Genomic DNA, 12,715 nt, shown 5'->3' with positions numbered 1-12,715 from the left:
ACCCTCCAGTCGAAACGCTGGTTAAATGTTTGTACAAGGTGCCCTGAAGTTCTCTGAAATCACCTCTGATATTCAAGGGTGTTCTGTCTTCTGATTTTCATTCCGGCTTGGACTCTTAATGACTTCACCTGAATCAATTACACAGTTCATTGGACTATGTCAGGTATCCCCATTTTATCTACACTAGGTGGCGCTAGTTGGCTGGTGTGCTTGTTTGTTTATTTCCCTCCGTAGTTTTCCTGGTGTGAGCGAACAAAAACAGTGGCCGACACTAAGGACGTTAAAGGAGAAAGCAAGTCAAACTGCGTGTTACAATTTAACACTGTTCAAACAAATACAAACAAATAAAATATATAAATATTGTGAAATGTCAAACATAAATGTTTGATAACTAAAAAAATGAATTTGAACCAAATGCGACATTACCTGCGGGGGGAAACAACAACAAATACACCAATAGTTTCAAACAAACGAATACAGAAATAAATATTTTAAAGGAACACTCCACCAGAACTGTATTGGTGGAGAGCAATGTTTGAGGTCATTTAAAGAATGTCGGTTCCATCAGAAAAAAAAACATTTTATTCTATTGCGGAGCAAATAAATCATTTATAATTGTCACTGTCATTAAGCTAAGAAAGGAAACAACACTGTGAGCAAGGAGTCACTATTATTAAAGAGGACCCAGAATGGATTTAGCGTTCCAATATGTATGAACAGCAAACACCTTGGTCTAATAGCGTGAAAACCTTTGTCTGTGTGCAACTGGGGGAGGGTGTGACAAGTGGAGCTCTTTGGGCAATGAATGACACCATATAGTAATTCTTGGACAACCTACCTTGGCTGTTAGTGTGACCACGCCCCCTCCTCGATCTAATTCGTTGACAACCCTAATTAAACCCCCCTATTTACCCGCCCCCTTCACTCGCCATTGGCTGCGAAGCGTTTCAATCCGTTGGGAATTTCCTCGGGGGAGTTCGGTTGAGAGGGCAGGTAGTAGAGTAAGAAAGCCCGGCTGTCATTCGGGGGAAGAGTTGCCTAGAGAGAAGACGGCGGAGGACTTGCCACCAAACCAAGTGGAAAAGTGTGCAGTTAGCCTCTCGGCGAGAGAGAGGCGTGGTGGGGGGGGGAGGCCACCTGACAACACACTGTCCACGTAAAGCACCTGGTTCATGGAGAATGAAAACTGGAGCATGAAGTGCAGACCTACAATGATGTTAGGAACCCCGGCTCTGGAATTGCTTTTGCTGTTCAGTGTTGGGTTAACTGAAGCTGCACCTTCGGTCCAGGCCAGCCATGCGACTCCTTCTGGAGTGGAATACGATGCTGTTTCCCAGCCTTCCGTGGAAGCGTCCAGCGCGACAATCCCCAACCACCTCCCGGAGGACCGGGATATTTTTCCCACACTAGCCCCCACGCCGGTTCAAACTACTCTCACCGCCGCGAAAGCCACCCCGGTCCACACCACCACCACCACCACCATCACCACCACGACAGCGGGAGCAGCAACGCCAGCTTTTTCCACGGCTGCATCCCCGTTGTCCACTATGGTGCCTACAACGGCGAGGAAAGTAACCACGGCGGAGTTAGGGAGAGCGACTGCCGGCACCCCAACCTCTACAACACGGTCAACCACCAGTGCCCCGGTAGTGCGAACCACCGCGTCCCCAGCCACTGACAGGGCTGCCAGTTTGCAGACACGGGGGACCACCAGCGCACCTGCCGCCACCACAGAGATGGGGAAACCAGGTGAGCGAGCTTGCACAAGGGCGGTGAAGCGACACCAGTTCAGCTGGTGCCCGTTGTTTCTTTTGCATGACAAATCGAAGGAGAAATTGCAACTCCCAATAGTTTCTGTTATTTGCGGTGGTGTCACCACTGTTCTCTACGTGGCAATATATCTATAGACTATATAAGCGGCGTCGCACTTGACAGCTCTGTGACTTGTTTATTGTTAAGAGTAACGAAAAGGGTTTCGGTTTGCCAACGCTGATACAGTTAGTTTGCAGGCAGGACAAAAAAAAAAGAAACATTTGTCGGGTGAGAGCTCACAGCTGAGTGAACTTGAGTAAAACCACTTCAAACTTCCCTCTGCTTTTGAAATGACAGTGCTTTATCGATTTTTGTGTGTGTGTGTGCAAATGTCTCCGCTGGAGCAAGGGGTACAGTAGCTGTAGAGCACGGCGACAGATGAAAGCCTATCGACAAAAGAGTCTAGAAATAGGGTGTTTGATTTCAGGTGGATCGTAACGGTGCGCGCCAAGCACCGAACAGCATCTGATGTTTGATGAAAATGCCACCACAGGAGTAATGAGTAATATTAAGATGCCATTATTACCCCCCCTTTAGTTTGCACGTAAAAAAAAATCGATTTCTTGCGAGGTTGGAGACGCGTTGGCCGCTATGTCGATCCAACCCAGCGCGGGCAGTGCTGAAAAGAGCAGGATAAAAAATGACTTTTCATTAACAGTTATCCATCTGATGTAGAAACAATAAAATATAATGTGGAATGACCAGTAATTCCTATGTGAAACGTTATTTCTTTTCACCCTATGGATTGATGGTACAGAGCGCCGGTGCCTAATGGAATTTGGGGCGAGGGGCGCCTTTGTGTTGGCTACCGCTACAGGCGGTGGGCACGGCTGGTGGGGAGGGACAGCGCAGGTACTGTAATTCTCCAGCTACAGGCTGGAGCACAGAGCCCAGGCTCGCCCAGAGACCAGCAGCTTATCATTCCGGTTTCTCCTCGAAGCGATCGCAGAAGGATCGATTGCCTGTAAATCAATGCGCGGAACTCCAAAACCGCGCTTTGTTAAATGACCCTAGTCACATCTAAAAATGCTTATGTTGCAAAGCCAGATCGCTCCCTTTCCCCCAGATGTTCCCTATTTCGCGTACTTCAGTACTGTTGTGACTGTATACTGTACATTAGCTCTAAAGACAGTGCCTTGGTGGGGCGCATGGTCCTCAAATGGTTAAAGTCTTAACGATTCTACTATACAGTTGAGAGACTTAATCTACTGTGTATAGTAAAGAGCGCGGCACTGTCACCTGAACACATTTCCCAGAAGGTTGGTAGTTTTGAACTCAGGCTAGCATATTCAAGTCTGTTTGATGTGTGTAAAGAAACATCACCCTCCAAATCGGAAGATTTAGGGAGAATCTTCCCTGGAATTAACTCCTTCCAGTCAGTCAGTGGTACAGTACCTCCTAAGCTGAGCATTGTGTAGTCCGGAGCTTGCATGAATCTGAGCCTCTAAATGTATAACGATCCCTGTACCTTTAAGAGAAGGAGACAAAGCCCCTATAAGATACAACACACACAGTATACATACTGTATCTCTGTCTATAGCATGTTCAGAATGTAGGATACTGTAAGCTCTTCTGAGTATCAGTATTTTTAATTCAAGGTTCATCTGTGTCCTGCTGTATCTTTATGTGATTGACTTGTTTTCCCCACTTATTGGCCCCATTATAGACGACCCCAACCTCCCCCCCCAGCGCAATTGACATCCCTCATAAGATTTTGTTGTGGTGTGATTAAGATTAAGGCATTTAAATGTGAAATATTTTCATGTTTTTACAGTAGCTTTAATTATAGTTCACATGATTGTGCAGTACAGTATGTGCAGAGAGACTTCATTCTCTTTTTGTTTATGGCTGGTGCTGTAGTCTAGCTACTGTACCTTACGAGTTCTAGTTCAATCTGCAATGAATTCAGGAATAGCTACATTTTGTGCTCATCAGGGGAATTGTCACTGGGCTGGTGTTTTCACAGTAGCCTCTTAAAGACCAGAGCAATCAGACGTGTTCTCTGCTGGTCTCCATTCGTAAACAGAATCTGCTGTCCTAAAGGTGGGTAAGACACCTATTGAAGCATGCAGAACGCATACATTTACAGGAAGGGATGCAAAAACACTTCAACCTCAAACTAATTTAATACCCTGGAACAATTCCGTTTTTTTCTTCTGACGTTTTTACAGTGTCCTGTCTAGAGATTGTGGAGACATGCTAAAAGTGACCAAAAGAACAGTAACAAGCTGGAATTCCTGTACACACTGGCTCTCTGAAGAAGATGCTGTTGATTTGGTTATCGTATTTGATTTATGCAATTAGGCTGCGCTGTGCTGTTGATTTACCTGTCGGTGGTTTTGGGGCTACAAAACACGCATACGCAATGCTTGTTGGCATTTTCTTTGTTTGCTTCTCCAGATAAGTGTGACATTTAAGTTCTGTATACTGTATCTGTTTGATGTATCCTATACATGACCCACAAGTACAATACATTGCCCACTGCCTGTGTCCAGAACTGTACTGTCTGTTCATCATGAATTCCATCTAATAAGGGATCAAAGGAATGTCTTTGTCCATTGCTTTTATGTATTCCTTGAGGTTGTTGCTTTCCTTTTGTATTCTTTGTTTTCCAAGTCTTCCACGTTTTTCTCCTAGCTCCAGGAATACAGTTGCTTTTTGCAGTTCTGATCATTTTACTGGGCTGATACCGAGATGTCGTTTTAACTGCTCGAGGCAGGACCACTTTTTACATGTGGTGTCTTTAGAAAGTGATAACAAAAGAATTCAGTCCGTCATCAGCTGGGTTACATGACTCACTCCAAAATAAAACATATTTATTAAAATAATCACGGTGTCAATGGATTACATAATACAGGAACAGGTATTTAATGCAGTTTTTAATGCATATGAATGTAAAGCATTCAAAACTTGCTGTTCATATTATGGATGTTACTTTGAGTTTTAAAACACAAATTGTGGGCATTTAAGCTGTACTGTATAGGAAATCACTTTAGTAGTGTAATCATTATTGAGACTATAGTATTGGTATGCAACAGTACTTTCAATAATTTAATTAACACCATCTGAGTGGAGCTGTTCCTTAACAACAAAGAACACTTGTCTCAGAGTGATTATCTAAGCTCAATAACATGTAGTGGTGTTGGAAACTGCCGCTGAAGGGATATTCACAGTCATTTAAGTCCAGTTGTCCGTAAACCGTCTCAAACAGAAAGCTCATTTTGGTTTGCTTTTTAAACAGTTTGAGCAGCGAAGGGGTTTTGTCAGGAGTATTTATTGTGGAGTACGGTTTCTGCTGTGTTGCAAAGGATGAGTACAGTGGTGTCCGCAGGCTGGGAAACAATCGCTGTGTAGTGGATAAAACATTTCCCTTACAAAGAGAAATGTTTTTTGCTGCAGTCCGGTCTCTCTCACACTCTCTTAAGCTGTTTTTTTTCTCCTTTGTCTGTTTGGAGCGAGCATTGCTCACTGGCCTTAAACTGGAGTCTCAGAACAATCTCATTCCAGCCATATTGAAGGTTTGAATTAAAAAAGGTAGTGGCTCTGTGAAGCATTATTAAGTCTCTTTTTTTTTGCTTTAACTGAAGCTACAAAAATAGTTATCCCAATACCTTGAATCCAAAAAAGAGGATTTTAAAAAGCATATACATTTTTCCAAACTTATTTGCATTTTGAAGCACTGATGTGACTTGATTAACAGGCACACCAGCATGAAAGAAGGAATATTTTAACTTACGATCGGTTGCGAAAACTATTTTAGGGAGCAGAAAAAGTAACTTCTTGACTGGGAACAAATAAAAGAAAACTCTTTTCTACAAGCTGAGTCAAAAGTCCACCATTCCAGTTACAGTACATTATTGGTGAATGAGAAGCCACCATGTGATGCATTCTGCCAGAGGTGATTGGGTGTTAATAATCCTTCGAGATGCCCAGTGCTTTTTAAGTAGGATTTTGTTACATTTAACCTTTTTCCCTTTACCTTTGGGTGTATTTTCAAGCCGATAAAAATCTAAGATGTCAGTGGACTGGGGGAATTTGGAGTGGTTTGATTCTGAGAGCCGTTCTGTAGATTGAATCAGGGCTCCCAAAACTATGCTATGAACAGATGTGTAAAATAAAAAAAGAAACTATTGTGGCTCATTGCTAGCTTTTCTTTCCTGGAATATGTTGGAGCATCTGGATAGGATCAAAACTTCTTGTTCGGCTGCTCTTCAGAGTCCAAGCTGTTCCTGTACACAATTCATGTTTTCAATTTTGTGCACATGAAAATCTGCTCAGTCTTCCTTCGAGAAATTGAGGCAGGATTAACCCATAGATTGATCGGATTCTGCATGGTCTATTCTCGAACATTGTTTGCTAACTGGTTATGGGGTAGATATAATTTCCCTTCTAACATCTTGCTAAAGGTACTTATTGTGCAAGTTTGGTGGCCATTCAATAAAGAAACTACCAAAAATTCGGGATTCCCTCTCTCTAGAACACTGAACCAAAGCATGCAGGTGAATGCCTAGGGCCACAGACATGAATTCATCAATGACGGAGAGAAAGAAGAGTCACGTCATGGTCTTGTTGATCAGTAGTCTTATTATTTGCTTTGTGAAACAGCCGGTTTCTCGTTAAGGCAATACAGAATGAGAGAGAGGCCTCTGAATGTACTGCAATTCAAGACAGTGCTGATATTTCAATTTTATCATCGAGTCTTCCTTTCCAAACAACAATTATCAGATTCCCAGTGGCTTGGGAATCAAAGGTGGAAGGGAACATTGGACAGAAACGGTTCTTTGATAACATTGAAGATTTTTATTTTTTTGGCAAACCAGTCAAATGAGGAAGAGAGAACTGACGATTGAGTGTCCCCTGGTTTAGCAGTCCAAAGGGATTTTCTTAGAAGCCAGTGATTCAGACCCATTCAAATTCAAATATATGACGAAGGTCAGTCAGGGCATCTTCCTCGACACAATACAAGGTTACCTGCTCAGTTGGGATTTCTGGCAAACGCTGGGACCAGCTGATCCCCAGTTTTTTAATGACAAAGACATTTCTATGTTTGCCGCAGATTCTAGGCGAGGACAATGGGTAAGCGATGTCCTGGGGCTTGATCACATTGTAGCTATAGTTTTTTTTTTTCGTCCTCAAGATCAGTGTCTTTGATGTGTGATTATAAGGTCACGAGTGGTACATACGTGCACTTGCAGCATCTTGAGCTCCGTGAATTCCATGTGCTCCCAGAAGCATGCTGGGAAATTCTTGATCTGCTTAACTCCTGTGGAAGAACAAGAGGGGAAAAAAAACAGTCGAGAGTTTACAGGCTAAGTGCTTAATGTAATACTGATACACCATAATAAGAGCAGAAACGTAGACCCTTGCTCATTTCACACAGGAGTGCTACACAGCAGTCAGCTGTCAGCTGTAATGTAGATGTGAACTTAATAAGATAGGTTACCAATAAGAGGAGGACATATAGCTCACCTAGATCTTTGAGATTGTAAAGTATTCACTGCTATTTGCGGCCTCAAGCATTCCCTGCACTGATGACACCTGTTCCTTTAAAGTTGAATCACTGGAGGAGATACAGTCCAGGGCTTATGGGAATGTCCCACACCGACGGGCTGCAGGAACTGAACCTTTTTAGTCTTGAGAGGACTACGAGGGGACCCGGTACAAGCAGTCGCAATCCTCCCAAGCTGTCGCCCCTGTCGGCCCGGCAGGTTTCGGCAGGACGAGCGATGAAGCGCGACCCAGGCGGCACGAGAGGAAGCCGAAGAAGGCTCCCCAGCTGAGATGATGTGCCACGCTCCCCGTCAACGTGGGATAAACCTTTACCCACTCCTCGGCAGCCCACGCAGGCCGGCGCCGCTCCCTGCTTGAGGAAGTGGAAGTGCAGTGAGAACTAAGAACAGGATGCGGATCTTTACACAAAGGGATGTGGGAGTATGAAACGAGCCCAGTTGCTGAAGCTTTTACCCTCGTTTCTTTTGAGAAAGGGCTGGATCAGATCCTGAGATGAGATACCTAGTAACCACCGAAAGCACTAGATGGCCTCTCCCGGTTTGTAATCTTTCTTGCCGTCTCAAGAATCCTTTGAAACTGGTTGTGTATGCGCAGGGGGAAAAAAAAAAAAATTCAGAAAAGGCCTATTAAACTTGAACTTTTAGCACTGTTCTACTCGCACAATCTGAATCTGCTTTGGGACAGGTGTGCTGATGTTGCATGTTTAACACCTGCTGACAGATATAACGGGGAAGATGAAAGCTGTGTGACAGCACAGCGCATTTTCCCCCTAGCGCTGCAGATTTTTAAAACCAAGTACCTGATTTAAAGCCTTTGTGCCTTATTTGCTGTATTACCCACTATATTCTATTTAAATTCATGATAACAAAGGCACGGCTAAGGCAAGCTCTTCTAGTCATTAATCCAGTGGATAAGGTGAAGAATTTCGAAAGGCATTATTTTATCATTTCGCTCCAAATAACTCTGCCTTGTGCTGTCGTTACTTCAGCATATTTACTCACACCTGTGTATATAAAGCATAAACATTTTGTTTTCAATAAGCTGATTACTGGCTCAGGTTGGCTGACACAGCAGTATTGTTCACAAGTCTGGGGATCGCAGCTGCAGAGGAAGACTGGCCATGACTCTTGAAAAGAAGATCTTCTGTGCACACGGTTTTTAAAAATTGTTATCACAAGGTATAAAGCTCAGAGTAACGGTGTCCAAAATCTATATTGAATACTTCCTTTCTCTGCTCGGCAGAAGTGGGGAAAATACTGTCATAGAAATAAATGAGTATTGTTTTGGGACAGTATCTTCCATGGATGTTTTGAATTTCTGATCAATAGGTAAAGAGGCCAATTGTAAAAGTTTTGATGACTGCAAGCAGTATCGGCCAAACCGCTGAGTAATAAGGTAATCTGCTTTCCTGTTTCTGAAGCACTTGCAGCTGGTGGCTCGTCTGACCCTGCCTGAAGGGCTGTTTGCTCTGTGGTTTTTATTCAAATGAATGCTCTTTAGGAAAAAAAATCACAATTATTTAAATTGTCTTTGAAAGCAGAGGAAAAAATGCATGAGTGATGCAATTACCGCTCACTGGAAAAGACCATTAAAGCTCTTCCTAAGCTTTTTTTGTTTGTCATTTGGTATTCAAATGCCCGGCGTTTTCTCATTCAAGTTCCTTCTGATTAGTCGACGCGCCACTGAGGCAGTCGATTCTGAAATAAATAGAACCCTGCCTGCTGATAAATGCAGGGGTGAGACAGAGGCGAGTGCTGCTCTTCAGAGGAGACCATGAAGCACAGCTTCTCTCAGCTCATGCCTATTCTAATTCCCAGCCAGTGCCTGAAGCCTTGTGATAGACTGTAGAACAGGCATTGCACCCATGGGACAGAGTTACAAAACTCATAGTCAACGCGCGTCAGCTTTTGAGGACTGCTCAGTTCAAAATATTTGTTTGACAGTCCTGTTAGTGCCCAGGAAATAACAGTAAGCAACAATCCAGGGGTAGAAGGGTTTAGTAACATTTTCATAGCCTTGAAGATGCTGGCCTTGGCGCACGTAAACCAGAATGATACCCTTTCCCTTGCATTCTGGGAGAACTTGTTCAAGTTTGAGTTTACACATCCCCGCAGTGTTCCCTGGTATGTACATCTAACAGCAACAAAGAGATGAAGAGAACATTTAATCAAAGTGAAAGAAAAGGGAATCGGAAGCACCGTATTGACCTACAGATATTAAATGGACAGAATTATGCCGCTAATTGCCAGAAATTGCCAGAAATCGGCCAACGCTGAACAAGATTTAGTTTAGTTTGGCCAAAAACACTTCTTGCTTCGCCACAATCCAATCCAAGTTGATAATTTGCATTATTTCTGTTGAGATAATTGTCACATGTGGGTGTGTTTAAGCAGCAGTGCAGGTGTGCAAAAACAGGAATGTGTGCCGAGATAAGTGCTTTATTCTTTTTTTGGGGAAAGTGAAATCCAGCCCTTGCCATACACCATTAACGGAACACTGTTAGTGCCTGTGTAAAACTTACTGCACTGTAACGGAGTCAAATACTATGCATCACACTATGTTGTGTCATTACATTAGAAGCTTGCATATCCTGGTGTACATATACAGCATGTTTCTTTAATCTTAAGGGACTTTGTGTGTCAGTTCAGCTTTTGGACCCCAAATCCCCCTGAGAAAGATGTTTTGTCACAAATGGGAGATTCCAGAAACACAGTCTTGGTAGAACATAATGCATTAAGCCAATATAGCGAGATGTACAGTATACTGTATGAAACTGAAGCAGCGTTTTTGCAATTTTTTTAACGTCGTTAGATCTTTGTTCATCTTTGTTAAAAGCAGCAGAAGGCTTTTTTCAGGCCTCTCGAAGCCTATTTCTGAGAAGGCAGCCCAGTTCTCCTTTAGCCAACATTAGCAGTGAGACAGGAGCTTCGTTTTCGTTTGTCACATAGTCTTCTTATTTCTTGTATTGGAGTCGAGCCCTGCCTCGTGCTCAGGGTACTGTGCTTTGCATTTCGTTTTTCTTATTAGGTCCCGCAGCGTGTCTCTTGGAATGGCTCATGCAGATGTACGGTACGAAGTGCTTAATTTCCCACTAGAATAATACATATCTCGCCTTCAATTTCGGCGTCTGTTTCTTTTCACTGGGAACAATATTATCTGTTATCTAGAAAGGTTTTTATGTTCCCTCATGGATCCCCGGCTTTGTGGTTGAATGAGCTTTAATAAGAAATGCAGAAGAGCAAAGTTTCATTTGTGTTGGGGTGCACCGTACAAGTGGTTTGTTCTTCCTGGGAGAGAATGGTCGTATGTATTGTGTATGTTATGTGCTGCCCTACCACAAAAACAGAACACATGGACTAGCAAGGCTTTCATTAAAATAGCTACTTAATTTGTGATTTTTATCCAGAAGCATCTCAACGTACTTCGAATATATGAGGGAACCCATTTCATCCCCAAAGTATCAACCGTTAAATTGAGGGAGGCCAGATTGCCCAAGAGAGATCATATTGCCAGATTGCCCAGGGGAACAGTCCTATTCTCGCAATCAGTGCAGTGACCAGCTTTTGACTCGGTCACATCCGGTCACCATACTGAGGCAATGATTTCAAACTTCTGGTTCAGAGGGGCGGTGGCTCTGTGGCTCAGGATCTGCGCCTGTGGCTGGAAGGTTTAGATCCTGCGGCCGGCAGAGGACTCCTACTCCGTTGAGCCCCTGAGAAAGGCCCTTAACCCCAGCTGTCCCATGGGTGCCACATGAATGGCTGACCCTGCGCTCTGAACCCCAGCTTCTCTCTCCCCGTCTGTGTGCCTGTGTGTCTCATGGAGAGCAAGCTGGGGTATGTGAAAGACAAATTCCTAATGCAAGAAATTGTATATGGCCAATAAAGTGATCTTATCTTACCCGAGGGAGAGCAGTGCCACTTACTGGTCAGCCATCACCACTTACAGTACTGACCAGGCCCAGCCTTGCTTATCACTGAGCTTTTATAGACATAAGACTGCAGTGAAGTAATGGTGATTACAGTTCTCATTATATACAGTACGGTTGTCGCAAGAACATCAATGGATTTTCAGATGTCCGTGGAAATCAGGGACCACTCAGCGAGCAGCAGGCACAGCTCTGTTTGAAATCTGTGTGGCAATTTGGTGGCGTGTTACTGTATATCCCAATTTGTGCTACCGGCTAGGTGTTTTTTCATTGACCTTAAACCCCTAAGATTTCCTATAACGAGAAACTAGCCAAACCTGCAATTACCTTCAGTGATGAACCAGAGGCCACATGTGTTATATCTCTGGGGCGGTCACTCATATCTGATTTCTTTCCCACAGCGCAGAACACTCAGGAGCCAGGTCTGCTACTGCTTTACAGGCCTTACGAATCCTGGAACATACCACTTGCTTGACTATTCCCAGTATTTTGGACAGGAAGGGTCATCTCTGTAGAACCTACCACTCTTTAATAATTCAATAAGCAGTATATGTACACAAGATGTTATGTTTTTTGAAAGACTAGGGGAAATAAACTGACAGCTTTCAAACGGTTTATTTTGATATAATGCAATTTCTGAAGCAAAATTATCTAAAATCAGCAAAATGTCTTTTTGCATTGCAGAGCTTTTGTCTGAGAAATCTAATTTGCTTTGAAAAAAGCAAGTTAAGTCGAGCACAAAAAAAAAAAGACCTGCAAATTGGATTTCTATCAGCAATCGAGGAATTAGCATATTCTGATGAAATCAAAACCAACTGCTTTCTGGGGTATTTTCAATCCTTAGAGAAAACAAACGGCACCGTTCACATGCAGCTATTTCTGGCTCAAGTAGCCAATGGAAATGGAAGGATAGAGAGCATCAGTTCTAAAACGAGATCTGTGTTCTGCTTGACTCAGTGGAGGCGGAAAACTATGGCAAAAATGGCAGTCAGTTTTGATTGCTTTTCAGTTTGCGTGGGCTGGGCTCTGTATGACAAAGTTGTACACCGTTCCCAATTTGATCTGTGTTTCAGCTTGGCAGAAAAAAGCCTTTTTTAAAGCATTTGCATAACAGTAATTGACATTTGGAATGAAACACTGGGTGGAGGGTTTGCATGAGAGATGATGTATGAAATCCCATCGTAGTGCAAGATGCCTCGTGCTATGATTCAGTTAAACAGCAGTAGTAGAGGTTCATTAGTTAGTGAGCTATTGCATAGTATAATAATGCAAGCAATTCTATGGCTTAAGGCATCTTCTCAGGGTATGAGGTATTGAGAAGACAGGTGAGCACCAACGATGCAAATCAAGGTGTTAGCGTTTGTGATTCCTTCCAAGGTTCCTCTTGAGAAGAACATTCAAGATAACACTCCCTGTTGAACTCTGTGGGGTGAAATATAGTTGACATTGCTACTACATGTGTAG

The 12,715-nt window shown here is 43.2% G+C and overlaps 1 protein-coding gene across 2 annotated transcripts in view; it reads left to right on the top strand.

The window, feature by feature from the left end:
• Nucleotides 1–1,022: 1,022 nt before the first annotated feature.
• LOC102687387 (multiple epidermal growth factor-like domains protein 9) overlaps nt 1,023–12,715 on the top strand; it is a 192,020-nt gene continuing 180,327 nt past the window's right edge. For both annotated transcript variants that reach the window (XM_069183209.1, XM_069183208.1), the window contains exon 1: nt 1,023–1,749. In XM_069183209.1, coding sequence (XP_069039310.1) covers nt 1,173–1,749 — 577 coding nt within the window. In that variant the 5' untranslated portion in view covers nt 1,023–1,172. The remainder of the gene's footprint in view (nt 1,750–12,715) is intronic.

This window comes from Lepisosteus oculatus, chromosome 24 (genome assembly GCF_040954835.1).
Source record: "Lepisosteus oculatus isolate fLepOcu1 chromosome 24, fLepOcu1.hap2, whole genome shotgun sequence".
NCBI lineage: Eukaryota > Metazoa > Chordata > Actinopteri > Semionotiformes > Lepisosteidae > Lepisosteus > Lepisosteus oculatus.
Note: the sequence above shows the minus strand (reverse complement) of the source record. Positions and strands in the feature narration are given on the sequence as shown.